This window comes from Paramisgurnus dabryanus, chromosome 4, assembly GCF_030506205.2.
Source record: "Paramisgurnus dabryanus chromosome 4, PD_genome_1.1, whole genome shotgun sequence".
In the NCBI taxonomy this organism is placed as follows: domain Eukaryota; kingdom Metazoa; phylum Chordata; class Actinopteri; order Cypriniformes; family Cobitidae; genus Paramisgurnus; species Paramisgurnus dabryanus.
In genome coordinates, this window is record NC_133340.1 from 34,832,211 (window position 1) to 34,852,584 (window position 20,374).

At 37.2% G+C, this 20,374-nt stretch overlaps 1 protein-coding gene across 7 annotated transcripts in view; it reads right to left on the reverse strand.

Annotated features, from left to right (window-relative positions):
- dmd (dystrophin) overlaps positions 1-20,374 on the reverse strand; it is a 153,002-nt gene that overhangs the window by 61,110 nt on the left and 71,518 nt on the right. For all 7 annotated transcript variants that reach the window (XR_010527702.2, XM_065254353.1, XM_065254344.2 and 4 more), the window contains exons 37-52: positions 18,602-18,772; positions 17,947-18,066; positions 17,542-17,676; positions 13,988-14,140; positions 13,520-13,690; positions 13,327-13,437; positions 13,003-13,148; positions 11,406-11,529; positions 9,141-9,316; positions 8,831-8,978; positions 8,556-8,687; positions 8,106-8,255; positions 3,595-3,675; positions 3,373-3,454; positions 3,090-3,256; positions 2,301-2,418 (exon numbers count right to left, since the gene is read on the reverse strand). Coding sequence is in view for 6 of the 7 variants with exons in the window: in XM_065254353.1 (XP_065110425.1) it covers positions 2,301-2,418; positions 3,090-3,256; positions 3,373-3,454; positions 3,595-3,675; positions 8,106-8,255; positions 8,556-8,687; positions 8,831-8,978; positions 9,141-9,316; positions 11,406-11,529; positions 13,003-13,148; positions 13,327-13,437; positions 13,520-13,690; positions 13,988-14,140; positions 17,542-17,676; positions 17,947-18,066; positions 18,602-18,772 (2,185 nt within the window). In the remaining variant the exon portion in view is untranslated. The remainder of the gene's footprint in view (positions 1-2,300; positions 2,419-3,089; positions 3,257-3,372; positions 3,455-3,594; positions 3,676-8,105; positions 8,256-8,555; positions 8,688-8,830; positions 8,979-9,140; positions 9,317-11,405; positions 11,530-13,002; positions 13,149-13,326; positions 13,438-13,519; positions 13,691-13,987; positions 14,141-17,541; positions 17,677-17,946; positions 18,067-18,601; positions 18,773-20,374) is intronic.

Consider the following 20,374-nt stretch of genomic DNA (forward strand, 5'->3'; position numbering starts at 1 on the left):
CTTCAAACATCTTATTGCAATTAGAAAGAAATTACAATATCACAATTTATCATGTTTTCTGAGCATGTTCGATGTGTTTGTTTGTACAGGGGCAAGTTGTCACATGTGACGACTTGCCCCAAAGTCATTGAGACAACTTGCCCCATACTTACTTGTGTGCTAATGTTGTCTAAATCTCAAGTTTAGCTCATCATATCACTTTAGCTAAAGTATCAAAAGACACTTTACGGTCTCCTCTATTTTGTGCAAAATAATCATTTTAAACATTCACACCTAACAAAGTTGTATTGCATAAAATGTAAAGTGATTTTTTTTTACTTTTTAAGCAGAAAAATAAGAAAATTGTGCTAACCTCAGATTACAGTGATCTTGACCACATGTGAACAGGAAGTTGACTATAGAAGAAGAAGTCACATAAAGTGGCTATTTGATTTTTGAGATAGAGCCTCTACTGTTGGAGTTATGAACAGTGTGACAACTTACCCGTGTGACAACTTACCCCGCTCTCCCCTATATATACTACTCTGCAGTGATATTATTTTGTAGCTATATACTATGTGGATTCTATTTTTGTTGTTTATTCTTCTGAGGCTGCTGGTCTTTGAGAGCTTCTAAACAAATTTTATTATAGTTTTATAATGACAGTAAAGTTTCTATTCTATTCTATTTTATCTTGCAGTGTAGGGTCTAGTGTTTAATTCGGTATTTACATTACCAATGGTTTTGGACAAATATGTCATTTAATGTGAAACGTTGTAAGTGTCGATATGAGGCGCATTAGATTCTCAAGTGTGCGGTATTTCAGCAATCAGTGCTGCACTTGGGTGAGGCTCAAGCGGATCATTTATATTTCGAACAACTAATGGCGTGATAATGTTTGTTAGTACATATCCTACATGCCGGTGAACACTGAACAGCAATGCATGCATGATGACCTTAAATTACTTTTATGGTTACATGGTCATACAGATAAAAACTTTGTGCGTCTGTAAAGTAATATTTAAAACATGATGCGCTTTCTGCCGGCTGCCCCATCGGGTTCTGTGCGTTTGTGGAGCGCGTCACAAAAAAAGAACTGAAAATCGTCATATCATTTTAAATTCATTTTGTAAATAAGCTAATTATTTAAGTGCAACTTATTTCGTGTATGCCTATTTATTTTATTACATTTCCTCTATACACATAATAGCTGCAGGTGCGTGATGTGACTGACCATCATCATGTTCTGTTGTTTTTAGGATATTTTAGATAGCCTAATGTTTATGACAACGTGAATCAAGCAAGGAATTAATTTCTATATTTTATATAGTCTGACTGCCCCAACGAGCTGCAGTTGTGGCGGAATGAGTCCGGCTGCGCTGTCTACCCGTACAGCAGCTTGTTTCGCGGTCCCGAAAGCTGTCAATCATCTACGTCTCTCATTGATTATTGTGAAAGTATGACATAATTATGCGGATTTAAAATCCTAAATATCAAACATGTTTGATAAGATCGGGGCGGCCCCGATTTGCTTGAGAGCATATCGGAAGGTGTGAGTTTAGATTTTTAAACGTCTCACATTACAGGATAATCTGGGCCGAACTTCGGAGCCGATCAAGGTCCGTTGCCCGATTTTCCCTCGGATTCTCGGGAGGGGAAAATCGGGGTAAATTCGGCCCGATTATCCTGTGGTGTGAGCCAGGCATAAGGGAGTGAGGAGCTGTAGCTCATTTGCATTTAAAGGTACACACATGCTCCCACCCAAATAAGGGCATTTTGAACATGCTAAAATAAATGATCTGGGGGGTATTTTGAGCTTGAGACTTATATTACATCTTGTAAAAATGGGAATAACATGTGCCCTTTAATGATGGATGTATCTGTTCTTTGCAGCTTTGCCATGTTGACTGCCATATACGATTAACAGCATTTTTATATAAAATTATTTGTTTGTGTACAACTGAAGTAAGGATGTCATATACGTTTAGTAAATTATTAAACAATTTTGAACTATTCCGTTAATGCAAGTTTTTTTTATATATTTTTTATCATGCAGATTCAAATAACGCTTAAAAAGTAATTCTTTCCTTTAATTAAAAAATTAATACCACAATTCACCTCACTGTTTAACAGCATGTGTAATACGAACAATGAGATGCCCAGACAATTCTTGAAAACACCCATTGTTTGCTTTTTGAATTATTTAAATGATTGACGAATATCTTTAATAACCATCAAGCTGTAAAGCTGTTGAGATATCACCACAAACACAGTGAATTACTGACTCTGGATTAACATAAGGACTGGCAAAGCTGACTTACTCCGATCTGTAATGGCTGCCCGTGCCTCAGGGTTATTGGTTTTGTTCTTCAGGTTCTGGGCTGCAGTGATTTGTTTGCTCAGCTGTGGGCATCTTTGCTCCATGTCTTGCAGGGATGACTGTCAGTTAGAGAGAAAATTACTTTGTGAGGAGGTTTTATGTGCCACCATATAAAGGGGATATAATGGCAAGTTAAAGGGGACACATCATAAATGCCTAAAAGAATCTAAAAAAGAAAAAGATTTGTGGGTTTTTTGTTCATGTCTGTTAGCTTTTGAAGTCATCTGTATAGTATTTTCCTAAAGGTTGACAAAATGTATTGTAAAAAAATTGAACTAAACAAAAATCATATTTTGTGCAATAAGTGAAATGTATCACCTTTAAAGGGATAGTTCACCCAAAAATTTAAATTCTGTCATCATTTCCTCAACCTCAAGTTGTTCCAAACCTTTATTAATTTATTTACGCAAACACATTTAAAAAATGTAATAACCATACTGTACCTGGGGCACCATTCACTATCATAGTATTATTTTTTCCTATTATGGAAGTCAGTGGTGCTCCAGATATGCTTGGTTACCAACATTATTCAAAATATCTTCATTTTTGATTAGCAGAACAAAGACATTTATACAGGTTTGGAACAAATTAATGTTGAGTAAATGATGACAGATTTTTCATTTTCAATGAGCAATCCCCCAGTAGAACAAAGTATAGATGCTAAAACAGAAATCATTTGTAAACATTTAATGGAATAAATAAAAAGTGCATGATGACCTCACAGACTGACCTTGAGTTTTACTGTCATCTCATTAATCTCATCGAGATCTCCGACCGTCACTCTTTGGGTCTGCACCATGTGATCCAAGAGAGAAAGCCAATCATTGAGGTCCGCCCAGGATTTGTTAAATTTGTCAAGGGCCGCATCTCCAGCCGCGCTGCCGGTCAAAGTAGTGGCTGGAAAACAATGTCTTGCGTTCAGAACTCAAATGCAAAATAAGAGTTTAATTTTACAGCAATAGCATGTTTACTGTAAATTCACACAATTTCTGAGACATTAAATGATGTCATACTTGCAAGTTGACATTTGTCTTTCCAATCCTTAAGGAGAACCTGAATGGATGTCCAATCTGCACTGAGACCATCAAACTGTCCCTGGAATATAAAAAGATTTGGCTAATATGCTCATAATGGTTAATACCTAACAATGATGGTATATTGTACTGCTAAAAGCATCTACGGTAGTACTCTAATATCATAGTCATATCTAGGATACATCATGGACAATTTGACACCTTCTCCGGTTGGGATGGTGGCCTCTCCCTGGACAGAACTCTTTCAACTGCGGGCTTCTTTTCTTTGACATCCTCTTCAATCTATAAAGAAATGCCAAACCTTTATTAAAAGTACAGCAAGTATAGTAAGTATAGTATACATTACACCAAATAAGATGCATTATGTATTTAGATAGTAACATAATAGTAAATTTTTAAAATCACTATTTACATCAACTAAAACAAACTTGTTACAAACTAAAAATGCAAATGCTGTTTTTATTAATAATTATTTTCACGACTGTTAATATAGTATAACATTACAGATTTTTGGCCAAAAGATTGGCCAGGGTGGGCCAAGGCTCTGATTGGGTGGGCCAGGCCCACTCTGGCCCCCCGTGGAGCCGGTCCTGGTACAAATGGACAATATGTGTCCTTTAAAAAGCGCGTAAAAACAACAGGACTGAGATCTTTTGGTAATAATCTCGATAAGTCAAGAAACAAATTATTTCCTATACCTATTAGTTTCAACTATGGAGAATCTGAAACCTACGGCCTGATGGGAGCATTCATGGACACAATGCTGGAAGTCTAATTAAATAGACAGCCTGTGTCGTCTCAAATACCCTTACAGTACAAATATAAAAACAGACCAATGACTTTTGTTATTTTTCAGTCGGCCGGAAAACCAACGGGTGTTTGAAAAGGTCAAAACTGACTTTAAAAACTAAGTAAAATATCCATCACTGTAGGATTTTAGCATCATAGTCACGGCTAGTTTTGCTGATAATACTTTTCTTAGTGTTTAAATAAGCCCCACTGGTCTGTTGTTGAATCATTGATTTAGAATAGAGATATCACAAAAGATATCTCATTCATGTTTCAATTATTTATCCTATAATGAGATTAAATGGATCTTAAATAAACACTTCTGCTCAAGTCTCTGCATCTCACTTTGATCATTTACAAAAAAACATTGTCTGTAATCTTACTTGTTAAAATCATATAAAACTGTGTCTCAAACTGTGGTCGGATTTGCCAGCGTCTTTTATTAAACTCACATTTGCTGAGCCATGCTGTCCACATCAATTTTATAACACATATCGTATGTCAGCCGCTCTTTCTTTTATGTGCATTTTTATTAGTATAGTAAGAATCATCCAAGACAAAGTACTCAAATTAAATATATACTAAACAATTCCATTATGTCTCCTGAATAAAATATTCTATAGATGTCACCGTAAAAGCAAAATCATATAATTTTACATTTTAGATTTTACATTTTAGATTTCTTTATTACACTCTACAAACGTTATTATTACCATTCAACCAGGGCTATTCAAAATCTTTAACTTTCATAAAATGTAAACAGATGCTTGTAATGTGTATTAGAGGTCTTGACGAGTCTACTTAGGAACTAGCCGAATGTGACCTCAGTCATTTTGTTGTTCACAATATAGTTGATTCAAAAGAGGACCCAGTTCTTTTTTTGGTCCTCTTCAGAACTGAAGTGATCTCAGACCCTTTCTTCTTCACATCACAACTTCATAAGAACTCAGACCCCAGCTTTCTGTGCAGCAGTTGATTTTAATACAATGTCAACTTAAAACGACACGCGAAGCGGACCGGGATCTCATTGATTTCACAAATCAAAAGAAATCAATCCACAAAAGAACCCAAAAGCGTACCGTACTCAGACCACCTCCGGACGTGGTCTGAGTTTGATTCACTTTTGGGTCCTTTTAGGGGGGTCTGAGATCACTTGGTTTGTTCACATATACACCCTGAACTGCCCCGAGAGCGTTTGGAGGGCTCAAACGAACTAGGTGCCCTATCTTGCAGCCAGCGCAATTGACTTTGTCAGTGACGCATGTATCATTCGTATTTTGCACCGGCGCACAGCGGGTTTTTCCCTCCACAAGCGCACGTCGGCAAACTAGGGTATGAACTTACGCTCCCTGGGCGGTTAAATGCAAAAAAGGAGGCGTGTTCCGGCGCAAACCATCCCTGATGCTTTTTTCCAGTTTCAAAAAACAATTGCGCCACTGACCAGAAAAAAAAAGTTTAAAGTCAGTGGCGCGTTGCGCGTTGTTCATTATGCTATTTTAAGGGCGCATGCTTGACCATAATGTATAGCGTGCACAACGCGCACACACTTTGCTTATCTAATCTAAACAGATGCAACAGTTATTTTTGCAAATAAAAACACATGAGATACAATAAAAAATATTAACACATGAGATAAGGGAAATCAGAGTGGTGAGCATTGTGGTGATAGTTTTTATTTATTGTGTGGCTGCGTTAAAAAATTCTCATGCAAATAACGATTAAAATATTTTCCTAAGTTTGTTGTGTGGCTGTATTACGTTTATTTTATGTAAATAATAATTAAAATGTTTTCTTAAGAAACCTTAAGTGTACTTTGGTGTTGGACTGCTTGCGTTTCTTGGCTTTCAGCGGTGAGGGTGGACGCAGCGATGTCCTCTGCTGGCGTCAGGTGCTGTGTAGAGGCAGATCCACCTCCCGTTACACGGCATGCCCGATTTATGCTGGCAAGCTTGGGATTCCCCCGTCTCCTGACATCATTGTAGCGCTTGGCGCAACGATGGGGATGCCAGCTGGTGAGACAATTGTGGCTATTTCCTCTAACGCCGGTTTAACATACGCTGATTTTGGTCGGGTTTCTCCTATCCCCATACAAAACAACTTCTCTGTCTTTGACTGCTCTTACAAGAATGTCGGTCTCCTCGGCTGTGAACCGCTCCTGGTGTGTGCCTGGTAAATCCGTCATAATAATAGCAACCCGCCATGGAACTTGCGCCCTTGCGTTTAAAGGGAAGGTTGGATAGCGTTCTGATTGGTTTATTTGACGTTACGCCCAAACCACACCTATGAATAATGAACCTACTTCAGACCAACCCCTTATTGATTTGCGCCTGGCGCAAGAGTTATTTCTCCCGCCGGGAAAATAGCAACAGCGCCCAAGATCCACCCACAAAGTCACTTGCGCTTCGCACTTGCGTTTCAGATCGTTAAAATAGGGCCCTAGGTGTGAAAACAGATCCAAAAACCAGAGGTCCGACTCAAGACCCCAGCGGGTTCGGGTCTAAAAGTTTCCACGTGTGCCTCGGACATGGTCAGGTATAATATTAGGTCTATCGGGTCTCGGGGAATTTGAAATTAATGTATTTTTGCTGAACGGTAGGGCTGGGAATTGATTCCAAAAAGAATCGATTCCTCGATTCCAAGGCGTTAGGAATTGAGAATCGATTCCAAAGGTTTTAATCGATTCCATTAAGAGGAATCGACTCCTCTTTAAGATTTTTTTAATACAAACCGCGCCCGAAGCCAATTTCATTTATCAACGCAATCATGTCACCTGTAAAGAAATGAAGTTCAACTAAATAAATGGATCTAGTCGTGTGTAGGCAATCAGCGCAGTGACTGACCCAAAGAAATATTTAAAATCTTACTCGTTGTAGTTTAGAACAAGAAGTATAACTCAATAAACAATAAATCACGCAAAGAAGAATGCCTCCAAGGTCAACATCAGTAGTCTGGTGTTGTTATGCGTAAAGAACTAAAAAGTTTGTATGTGTAAAGTGTGCATGAGTCTGTTTCTGAACGAAATGCTTTTAGATTTTAACAGGGACTTTAACTGTAGTTTTATGATACTGGATGAAATTTATGTACCACAAATAAAGAAATCTATCTATCCACATACATAAGTGTATGTATACGTGTGCGTGTGTGTATGCATGTATGTAAATAGAATCTACCGCATATGGTGAACATATTCCTAGACTTTACATTGTGTCTACTGTCTACACCTGACGCAGGAAGCACGACGTGAGAAATCCCTGAAGTAAATGCCTCATTATTTATGACCAAGCTCGCAAATACGTCTAGGAAGTAAATAGATTTGTAACAGTCGCTTTGTCACGGCCGGTGTAACGTTAGAGAGCTTCTCGCTGTGTGGCACGGTAAGACGTGACAATGTTCGACACGGTGCTGGTTTAAAAAAGAATCAAAAGTAACACTAAGGAATCGATTCTTGGAATCGATTCTTTTGATTCCAGATACAGGAATCGAAAATGAACAGACCCGAGAAGACCCAATCTAATGTGGGGGTCTGCAGACTGCACACACGTCGGTTCTCTTTTATATAAATAAAAAATTGCCACTGGGTCAGGTCGGCCTCAGGTCTAATTTTCTTGGGATTGTCACGGGTTGTTTCTTACTTTAAAAAATAAAAATTATGCACATCAGGTTACATTTCTTTGGACCCGAGAAGACCTCTAATGTGTATTACAGAGTCAATCCCTTTGGAGCGACCTGAGACCACATGCTTTATTAATGTCACAATGTCTTTCATCTCCCTAATTACATGGACTGAATCATCAGCCATTCAGTTGCCAGCCCTGAACGTTTACCACCACACCACCCCATATTTTATGGCATACGACTGAAGTGAAACATCAGGTAGACTATTGACGATATTTTGTGCTTTATCTATGTGCTTTGAAATTGACCTTGGGATCCACTGCACTTGGGGACTTCTCAAGCTGATTCCTCGTAGCCGAGGCCCAGATGGAAAGTTTGGAAAGCTGGTCCTGATACAAAGACAAATCCCTGAGAAGATCCTCGATTTGGCGTTGCTTCTCGGGGAGATCATTGGAGACCTGTGGATGTGAAGAAATAAGCATTCACTTCAAGAACATATCTGGGTCCATAATTCAACCTAATTTCAACCTAAAATTAACCTTAAAATGATGATTTTAGGGTGAAATGCGACCTGGGTGTGTTCGACTGCAGAGTTATAAGTTAAGCTTTATTCCCTAGCGGATTTTGTAAATACCTATTACTGTTTCTTTAATGAAAATGCCTTCTTTAGACCTGTTAACAGGAACAATCCTAATGATAATCCTAATGCATTTAATGGTCCAACAAAAGAAGAGATTACAGAAAATCATTTGAAGTACCTTGGCCCATCGCATGTTGATAACCTTAAGATGTTTCTCCATCGGTTTGACTTTATCACTGGGCACAGATGAGCATTTGTTGGTGATCTGATGAAGCATTTGATTTCTGCTCGGGAGTTCCACCACCCGGGCCTGGCAATTTTCACACACGTGTTAATTATTCTGTGTCTCACATTTGGTAATTTCTCTCATGGGATACTTAGAATACGTACCTAAAAGAAAAGTTTATACTTATTTGCGTAAGCTACCGCTTATACTGCAAATGTCATTTTTACCTTCACTTTCTCCAGGGTTGAATTGAGCTGTTGCTTGTGACCTGGTTCCACGGGAAGCGCCAACACAGTTTCTGCCTCATCCAGCCAAGATTGAAAGTCCCCCATGTCTTCATTTAGCTCCGCGAGAATGAGCTTCGCCCCTGCGGACCTAAAACACACAGTAATATATATGCATTCCTTCAAAATAAGGACATAAAAGAGCAATTGGGTAGGTGCTTGGTGGTCAAATTTAATTATGGTAAAATATTCAAACATCTTTGATGCTCTCACCAGGAGCTTGCATTAATAATCATGGATCTTTCGTACTAACCGTCTCTTAATCTCTGTGAGCTGGTTGGACACTTTGGCCCAGCGGGAATTGATGGAGGCGAGTTGATGTTTAATGTGATCTCTGTCATCCCTGCTGCATTGTGGACTCAAGTCTGTCCCTAGAGTATTCAGGCCTTTAATTGAAGCTTCTTGCTTCTCCAAACCATCCTGCAGCTCCTGTGTAAGTGAATGAAATAGGTGATCATGTGATATAATCCTGCAGACTAATTTAATACGGTCGATTACAAAAAATCAGGTAGCGATTTGTATGATATGCATTTATAAATACATAACTTACATATGATAATTTTAATGTAATGCATTATCAAAAACCATGTTTATTATGAGGTGATGATAATTTCTTTTTTAGAAGTGCAGTGTGGGACTTTTAGAAGGACCTCATCACAGAAGTGCAATATAATATACATAACTATATTATCAGTGGTCTATAAAGACCTTACATAGTGGGCATAATGTGCAATAAACTAATGAGATTCTCATCTCTCATCTCTAGTTGCGCTTACGCCATGCAGATTCCCTATATGGATGGCGGAATTTGTAAACTGAAAAACTAAACGGAGGAAGAAGACCACCAGTTTAAGATTGATGTTCAAAAATTGTGTTGTTTTTATTTGTATTGAAATAGTTATTTTTGTTTTAAAACCTTTGTTTCTTTTTTATTTCATTCATGGAAGTAAAAATAGCAGGCTTTTAATTGCTGTTAATGGATGGATAGCCTACATGATCAGTGTAATCTCAAAGAATAATTTACAAATATGCAAGAAAAGGTTTGTACTTCAAAAATAATTTATTTGTAACAACCTGAAAATAAAGAATTTACAAACGTGTGGAGAGCCGAAACCTTTCAGCACTCGGACAGCGCCGTGAGTGCTTTGAAAAGAATTACTTTAAAAAGGTTCTCATCTCACCATATCCAGAGGTACACAGTCCTCATATACAATAAATCCGTGGGGTAGCATTTAAAAAAAATGTAAAAATAAACGCAATATTTGCATTTGCTTAAAGCAAAAAATTAAATTACTTACCAGGCTACAGGGCAAGCAGCTCTTTACGCATCCTAACATTTCGTAATCGGTCCTAATTTATGTCAAAGAGACTGAATAATAATCTTTTACATTTTAATCCTTAAATTTTTATATTTAACTCTTTCACCGCCAGCATTTTTTTTAAAAGTTGCCAGCCAGCGCCAGCGTTTTTCATGATTTTCACCAAAGTTTAATGCCTTCTAGAAAATGTTCTTCTTTAAATATATAAACATACAATATACCAAATGAAAGAACAGACCCTCTGCTTTTAAACAAAACAAAAAAAAAAAACGTTTCATCCTACCTTTAGTGGTTCTTTTGCTATCAGCTTTTGAATATGGGTAGGTTTCTGCAAAAACACCACATTTTGAGCAAAAAGCAGAGATAATTCAATTTTTGTGACGGACTTTTCATAAAGATCCCATTCAGAGCGATCTTTAAAACAGAAACGGACATGCAGCAGCTTGCCATAGGGCAATACTTCCGGGTTAAAAAAGTTGCGGACTTTGCGAATTATGCACCTGGTGGATAATAGCGGTATTGCGGAAAGACGGAAAAACTCGTCATTGGCGGGGAAGCGTTTTCTCTTATTTGACGAGATATCTCGTCAATGGCGGGGAAGGAGTTAAAAACGTTTGTGTGCTGTCAATGTGTGTAATAAGCAAATGCGCGTTGTTGTCCCGTTTATAGGCGCATATTACTAACGCGCTCTTAAATAACAAAAACAATATTGCGCCATTGACTTTAGACTTTGGACCAGGTTTTAATTGGTCAATGGCACCAACAATGCGCCCAAACACACCTCGTTTTTCAGACCAGGGGAGAAATGCATTTGCTATTTAAACAACATGATTCTGGATGTGAAAATGATAATTGCCCCGGGGCAGAAACTAGCAGAAACTACCTGCATTGCGCCAGATGTGTGATAGGGCCCTTTATGTGATTTAATCATCCTACATAATGTATAGAACATTCTGTGAAAATATAATCTGGATATTTTTAATATTGACTGAGTAAGGTCATGTCAAAGATTGGAATCAATGTGTAATCAAACTTTGATGCTCCTAATCTCATCATTAGATTATGAATTTTTTGTCTGGATTTCTCAGACAGGGTCACATATGAGCCTTTATTAGGATTTATGATGCAAGATTAATTTGTATGCAAGACTTACAAACAAAAGTTTGTAAATGTAAAATAATGCTTTTATTTATGATTACCTTGAGGTGATCTCTGTTATTTATAGGGTCTTGTTCATACTTCACGACCGTCCGCTCGGCATCAGTCAGCCAATCATCAGTCGCTTTGAGCTCTTCGCTGAATTTCTTGCATTTTTCATAACGCCTAGACAGCAATAAACATTAGACACATTGTGAAAAAGAAAGTACTGAAAAGCACAAAAATATACTGCACATAGTATTTTAAACTGCAAAAATCCTTAAAAAATGCTGAGAGCACATTGTTTTAAACAATACGATCTTAAACATTAAACAAACATTTTTGATTTTGTCTTACTTTGTGAAATTACGGCGACCATACCCATAAAGGTACAAAAAGGAACCTTTGATGGTACCATCCCAGTGACAGAAAAGGTACAGATTATACATATATTTCTTTTAGTATCTGAATGTATTCATATCTAGATAGACAGTGCAGTATGGTTAACAAGATGTTACATCTCCAAACTTACATTTAATGCAAATACAACTGATTGATTGCTTGGAAAAAGATAAACTCCAACAGATAATAGCTGAGTAGCAACCATAAATGTTTTTGTAGTTGAGCTGGTAGAGCATTGTGTCAGCAATGTAAAAGGTTGTGGGGGTTCGATCCCAGGGAACACATATACATTCATAGTAATAAAAAAACGTATAGCTTAAAGGATTGGTCAATTTTCTTTAAAAAAAATCCAGATAATTTACTCGCCACCATGTCATCCAAAATGTTGATGTCTTTCTTTGTTCAGTCGAGAAAAAATTATGTTTTTTGAGGAAAACATACCAAGATTTTTCTCATTTTAATGGACTTTAATGGACCCCAACACTTAACAGTTTTAATGCAGTTAAAATTGCAGTTTCAAAGGACTCTAAACGATCCCAAACGAGGCATAAGGGTCTTATTTAGCGAATTGTTATTTTTGGCAAGACAAATAAAAAATATGCAGTTTAAACCACAACTTCTCGCCTTCCTTCGGTCGTGTGACGCGCCAGCGCGACCTCACGTTATACATCATCACGTCAAGAGGTCAGGAATGACGTATGCGAAACGCCCCAGTGTTTACATGTGTGAAGAAAGAGGACCGTTCCAACGTTGTTGTATGTCGAATGATAATAATTAATGTATTTGTGTCAGTTTATTGTTTAAAATGGTCCACCAATGTGCGTTACATATATGTAACACGAGACCTTTTGGCGTCATTACGCAATTACATGAGGTCGTACTGCCGTGTCATACAGCCGGAGGAAGAAGAGAAGTTGTGGTTTAAGAGTGCATTTTTTTTCTTGCCAAAAATAACAACCGTTTCGCAAAATGAGACCCTTATGCCTCGTTTCAGATCGTTTAGAGTTATTGGAAACGGCAATTTTAAACTGCATTAAAACTGTTAAGTTTTGGGGTCCATTAAAATGAGAAAATTCCTGGAATGTTTTCCTTAAAAAACATAATTTCCTCTTGACTGAACAAAGTAAGACATCAAAATTTTGGATGACATGGTGGTGAGTAAATGATCTGGATTTTTTTTTTTAAGAAAATGGACTAATCCTTTAAATGCACTGTAAATGCGCAAATGTAAATAAGTGTATTGTCACTTATACTTACATGAGTCTGTCCTGATAAAGCTTTTTGAGGTTCTCCCAGTTGGTTTTGAGCAGCTGGACCTGCAGACTCTCCACAGGATCGGTGGTGCTCCTGCTCAGAGCGTTTACCACTGGAGGCTCCAGTCTCTCTAGATTTGCTTTAACCTCCTAAATCACAAAATATAATTTTCACGGCCAAGAGAAATTTTGGCTCATGAAAACAACCTATATTGTCTCATACTTTAAAAAAGATAATTAAAGAATCATAATGTATTGCCTGATCCAAAATCTAATGCATAATCTAGGGGATTTTTCTTTATAGATGAGACATGATTTATGAAATCACCTTAAGGCACTTCTCTTGTTGGGGTACATTGATGAATGCTGCAGACCAGCGCTCAGGAGATTTCAGTAAAGCCTCGTTTTCAGCGATACGATGCAGTAAAGCCTCCAGTTCCTGTAAATACATCGGTGATCTATTTACAATGGGTTAACATTACATTGCACACTACATAAAACATGACAAAACGATCACATACACTTCTGTGGTGCACTTGAGCGAAGTTCACGTCAAGCTCCGCCCAGCGTTTATTGACAGGAAGTAGGCGTGGCTCCACAAGCTTGGAAGCTCCACCCTCTGAAAGCACATGGCCCAGTCCACGCAAGTCCTCCAGCTTTGGACGATGCTGTTCAATCTCGGTACTGATCACCTGATGGACAAAGTATTTTTTGCTTCGTAGTTTTCAGGAGCAGAAATTTGAGTTTGAAATGCTCACAATAAACACAGACACAAAGTACACATCAATTCAAATTAAATAAAAAAGTCTGTAAAAGAAGTTTGCAATAAAACAAAAGAGATTTCTGAGCTTTACAGTCAAATCCATCCCTCGCGAGCAACTAATGGTATTTATAAAAAATAGATTTTAAAAAGCATCTCTGAGGTTACGTCTGTAGAGAAACATTTTAACATTTTGGGCTCTGAATGTTCAGAAAACTCATGCTCTCACTTTCACTTTCGGTTCCTCTGGGGGATCTGGAAGCTCGTCTAGGGTCTTCTCAATTTTATCCAGCCAATGAGTCATGTCATCCGTCTTCTTACAGAACTGGTACCACTGCTGAGTAAGAAGCAGGGCCTTTTTTCTCCTTTGGGCTCTCAAGTTCTGTTAGTGCAAAATCAATATATTAAAAATATGTATTAAAGATTATCACCAACCAAACATGATTTAACACAGTCTGACCTGTTGTTGATAAAAATGATAAATACGCTTTGACGTTCAAAGTATAACAAATGCATTTTGACATTGGGACATATTTCAAATACCTGATGTTAAAATCAGAGTGTAGTTCCTCGCCATATCTGCCTAGAAAATCACAACTTTTAATTTTCTGTCGGTCTTAGTACACGATGTAACTACAGAAGAGTCAAGTTTTAAATAGGAAAAATATCGAAACTCTTTGGCTATTTTTGCTAATGCTTATGATGCTAATGGTCTAATCAAATTCAATGGATTATGCTAAGCTAAGCTAAAAGTGTTAGCGCGAGACCCGGAGATCAGTTTAATGGATTCTATAACGGTAAAAATATAAACGTTTAACTCTAGGGGAGTGTCCCTTTAAAAGTAGCCCAAATCTAAACTTGCCAAAAAGCAGAGGACTTGGCAACGCTGAGAAGAAATCGAGAAGAAATTATGTTTTTTGAGGAAAACATTCCAGAATTTTTCTCATTTTAATGGATTTTAATAGAACCCAACACTTAACACTTAACTCAACACTTAACAGTTTCTTTCAACGGAGTTTCAAAGGACTCTAAACGATCCCAAACAAGGCATAAAAAAGTCCTGAAAGTGATGTAGAAAGGTCACATGTTACATATATGAAACGCACATTTGCGGACCATTTTAAAAAATAAACTGACACAAAGACATTAATTAGTATCATTCCACATACAACAACGTCCAAACGGTCCTCTTTCTGCACACTTGTAAACACTGGGGTGTAGTTTCGCATTCGTCCTCTGTGACCTCATGACGTCATGACGTATTGCATGAGGTCGCACTGGCGCTTTCTGGACCGGAGATAGACGTGAAGTTGTGGTTTAAAAGTGTATATTTTTTTATTTTTCTTGACAAAAATGACAATCGTCTCTCTAGATAAGACCCTTATGCCTCGTTTGGGATCGTTTAGAGTCCTTTGAAACTCTTTTGAAAAAAACCGTTAAGTGTTGAGTCTGTATTTCTCCTGTCTCAACGACAACTCAGAAAATGATGCGTGATCATTCAAAAACATGACTGGGGTTCTAACTATATAAAGCTAAATGCAAATGGGTGAAGTGTCCCTTTAAGTTGGACAAAGTTGTTCTTATGAAGTTTTCAAATATATGCAACGAAAACACACTTTTCGAAAGGCACAGCACTATTTTTTGCTTTATGTACTGTTATGAAAGTACACATGAACGCTGCAGAATGTACAGCACGTGACCCCATTACCTTAATAATGCGTGTTGCCATTGCCTTGCTATTGCATGTTTCTGTGATGAGAATCATGTGATACACGTCAATAAGAGATACACACAATTCTTCTGTGCATGTGCACAAGGTATTATTGAATCTGATTGGGAAAAAAACTATGATTCACTCCTTTACTGTACATGCGTACTTTTCCCCTGATGATCGGATCACAGATTGGACCACATCACCCCTCTCAAAACGATTGTAATTTGCATCCGATCGACCTCAATTGTATTGACTGAGGTGTTTATATGAAGGCTTTGAGCCATTAATATGATTACAAACGGATTATTTGGTTGCATGTAAACGTACCTAATGAGGTCTTTAGCAGGCGTTTCTTATTCTGATTGTCATAAATAACTAAGTGCTGTCCACTGGCGTAATGGACAAGAGACGGATGACGTGAACTTTACTGCTTCGCTCTTATTGGTAGTCTCTCATGAAAGTCGCTCATAATTTGCATAAAGTGTAACTTTTCCCAACTTTGTTGCGTCGCTGGACACGCCCACAAACATGTCTGACACGTTAACGCTACATTCACATGGGGGCGTAAGCGTTAACGCTTCCCATTCACTTTTAATGGGTGACGTCATGCGTTGTCGAACTGAATTGTGGATCCGTTGGCGCCGCGTCAGTGCCGTTGCTCACGGCAGAAGTTGAACATTTCTCAACTTTTCAAGCGTCAGCCAATCAGATCACCTAATGCAAATAACCTAGGCATTGCCAGCCAAAGACCGGAGCATGTGTTGCGGCCACTGTGATTGGCTGTTGGCCACGCTTCAGACAAGCCTTCTGTCAACGGTACATTCACAAGGCTTGTCTGAACCGTGGCCAACAGCCAATCACAGTGGCCGGTACACATACTCCGGTCTTCCATAAACGTAATTCGCTGGCTCTGCCTAGGTTATTTGCATAAGGTGATCTGACTGGCTGACGCACGAGTTGCCGCTTGAAAAGTTGAGAAATGTTCAACTTCGGCGGCGCTGACGGATCCACAATTCAGTTCGGCAACGCGTGACGTCGTCACCCATTAAAAGTGAATGGGAAGCATTAAAGCTTACGCCCTGTGTGAATGCACCATTAACGCCTTTGCCCCGTGTGAATGTATCGTAAGAGTGAAAACGCAAGCTAGTGCAAAGATATTTTGCATTTCACTGGGTACCAAAGTTCAACTCTGGTGAACTCTGACCTGCGAATTCGTATCATGTAGAGATAGCGCTTCCCACCCATATTCGTAATAACGTCCGAAAAATATTTAGATGCTCAAAGTGATAAAGTTATCACATCAAAGAAAGAAAAAATAGCTTGTACGTGTAAAAATGTATTATTCATAAGAAAACAATCTGTATTATTGTCTTTTTAGTACAATATATAGATATTTAAAGAAAAAGTTTACCCAAAAATAAAAATCTCTCATCATTTACTCATCCACATGCCATCCCATTTCTTAAGCACACCTACTGTTTCTCTTCATAAGACATTTATTAACATACAGTACAGGAGATTTGTTTTTATGATGGATGAATCTGCTTTTTAAACCTTCAACATTTTAGGAGCTAAATACTGTATGAAGATACAGATGCAAATATTTTTATTAAAAAACTTTTTGGATCAGCTAAAGAAAGGAAATCATAAACATTTGGGATGCATTAGGGTGAGTAAATTATGACAAAACTTTCATTTTTGGGTGAACAATATATTTTTTTAAACAAGATGCAGATGCAAAAAAGAAAAAACATCTAGCAATAAGATATAAATCTTAAAATTGAATTAAATAAATGACTAGCAAGAATAGAGCAATAAAGCAAAGATAATTCGTATGCTCTGAAACTGTATATCACTTAGATATTCTTCACTAGAAAACAATGCAAAATACAATTTGAGAAAAAAAAATGTTTACAGCCTATAATTTTGCATCACGGCAAAATGACATGAAATTACCGGATTGACATGTAGTTATTAAAGCATGTGCTCTGTCAAGAGCTTATACATATACTCCCATAGCCTTGATTTTTTAATAACATGTATTTGATGTGTCAGCGCTGTGAAATCACCTTTAAAGTGTCATATTTGTCATGAAGAAGGTTGTGTTTCTCACGGACGCCCTCTTTCTTCTCTCCGCTAGGAATTCTCTTTAGAAGATTTTCACCTTTCACAAACAATTCATTCAGTGCACTCTCATCTATGCCCTGGGAAGACAAAACCACACAAACCATCACCTTTAGATCATTTAAAGCATGAGCCGATTGCATCAGTCCTGTCTTTCCTTCTGTCTGTCTCTCTTGTGTATTTGTTGGAGGTTTATCAGTGAATACACCCAGTTATACCTTTATTAAAAATACCTAAGCTATTAAATAGCATGCATGCATTAGTTACCTTTCCTAAAACTCATTACCTTTCTGGTTGTGAGATCTTAAAATAAATTTTAGCCTAAGTAACATATTAGTGCATTTTCTTACCGCCGCGTCCTCCAGGAAATCTTCTTCTTTTAGATTTTCACCCAATTTAATCTCCTCGTCCAGCACCTGGAGCCAAATATTGGCCTGTCTGTGATACTCATCTAACTCTTGGTTAGAGGCCTGAAGGAAAATGCGAAGAAATGCATACAAATCCAATGATGTAACGATCCCATTTTGTAAGTGGAATAACATTACAAGACAACACTGTCTCTGTGTTTATTGATATTTCTCTTTCTGGTAATCAATGTATTTAAAAGATGTGATTACAAATGTTCCATAAAGTAGAAAAGCACCATAACGTATTATCATTTTCCTGAACGTTTATGATATTTGAGATAACGCAGGCATTGGTAAAGGTAATAATATAAGTAGCACTATCATCTGATACAATCACTGCACCATTGTACTTTAATAACAAAACTTGTGCCATAAAACCACTATTAGCACAGCTACTGTACACAGTTATTTGGGATTATTATGAATAACACATTTGTTTCTGTTACTTTCACACAGTGATAATGCGCAGAGAACAGGAAATGATATTAGGAATTGAGACAAAACTGAAAAATAACAGGAGCTAGGATCGAACTCACAATTCTCACATAGGCAACATGGTTTAACATGCTTTATACATGCATATGTATACGAAACGTACCTTTCCTGTTAAAATCCTTCTTGTGATGATGTCAAAACGCTGGTTCATTTGTTCTAGCTTGGGTTTCACCTGAGCTCTACAGTGTTGTCCTCTGTTCTTTATTAGTTCCTCGGCCAGACCCTGCACGCCATCAACCTTTCCTTTCATCTCCTCCAGCTCTTTCTGCAAACCCTGCTCACACATTCACATAAGAACAACACATTGCTTTTTAATACACACTGAAATGTGCAAAGGGAATCAAAATGCAAAATTTATATATGTCATCTATATCATGAGTCTTTAAAAAAAGGGGTGTTGGGAGCCCCTCGGGGGTCTGTGGTGGTATTACCGGGGGTCCCCTCAAAATTATTTGAATTCAAAATATAAAAAAAATAAATTAGGCATTTATATTAATATGTTAATAATAAAAACTTAAACTTAATTAAAATAAACAGCATGACATTCCCAGTTTAAAATCTATTCGGTAAAACTGTAAAAAAAAGTTGGTTCACCTTAAAAAGGAAGTTACCTGGTTGCCTTAAAATATTGAGATAATTCAACCTAAAAATATACTAGCTGACACTTCACAACTTTATTTATTTTTTATTTAAACTAATATACTAATATTTCAGAGTTGATTTAACTACAAATTAGGGCTCCCTAACAATTAGTTGCGAATAATCGTTTGCAGAATAAAAGTTTTTGTTAACATAATGTGGATGTACTGTGTATAATAATTATGCATAAATACAAACACACACATGCATGTATATATCTAAAAAATATTTACATGTGTATATAACATTTTATATTTATCATATAAATATATTTTTCTTGAAGTTATACATTCATGTGTATGTATTTATTTATACATAATTATAATACACAGTACACCCACATATATTATGTAAACAAAAACTTTTATTTTGCAAACGATTAGTCGTGAATTTTAAGGCAACCAGGTAATTCACTTTTTTATGTTGAACCATCAAATGATTTTTTACACTGTAGTCAATCCCGCCAGAAAAATGCAATTATGCGATCGCATGATTCAATGCATAATATGCCAAAGTCTGCATATTTATTTTTTCAAATACGCCGCACTTCACTGCATAAATGGCAGATTTCCGTGTGCAAAATATGCGGGGGTTGCATGATTTCATAATTCCCGCATTTTCGTAGCAAAAAGTTAAATATATCCTAGCAGAAAGTTGAAAGATGTTGCATTTACTTCACATAAGCGCAGCCATGTCCCCTGTTGCTATGGGAACATTTTGAAGTGACGTTATTACATGACGCTATTCCGTGACGTAATTACGTGACGTAATTACGTGACGTAATTACATGACGTGAACATCATTGAAAAGCTGCAGACCCGAACCGCAATTTTTGCAAAATCCCGCAATTTCATTGCATAAAATTGCATAAATATCCCGCATATTCCATTGCATTTTTTAAGAAGATCAAGGATTTTTGCCCGCAACAATCGCAAAAAACTCTGCATTTTTCTGGAAGGACTGAGTAGTATGATAACAGTAGGCCTATGTGAATGTATACCAAAAATGATTATTTGTATGTCTAAGTATATATATCTTAATTTGATACATGCACTAGGGGTCCTTTCTCCTGGTCCTTGGCTTGAAAAAAATCTCTAATCTAAATAACATTTAGTTCACATCCAACTCAGTTCTGTTTTATAATATTTATGGACTATTCTGAAATGTAAATATTAAACAAAATTCAAATTTTCTATCATAAATAAGGCATGCAAACTTTCTACAGCTTTAAAATGCT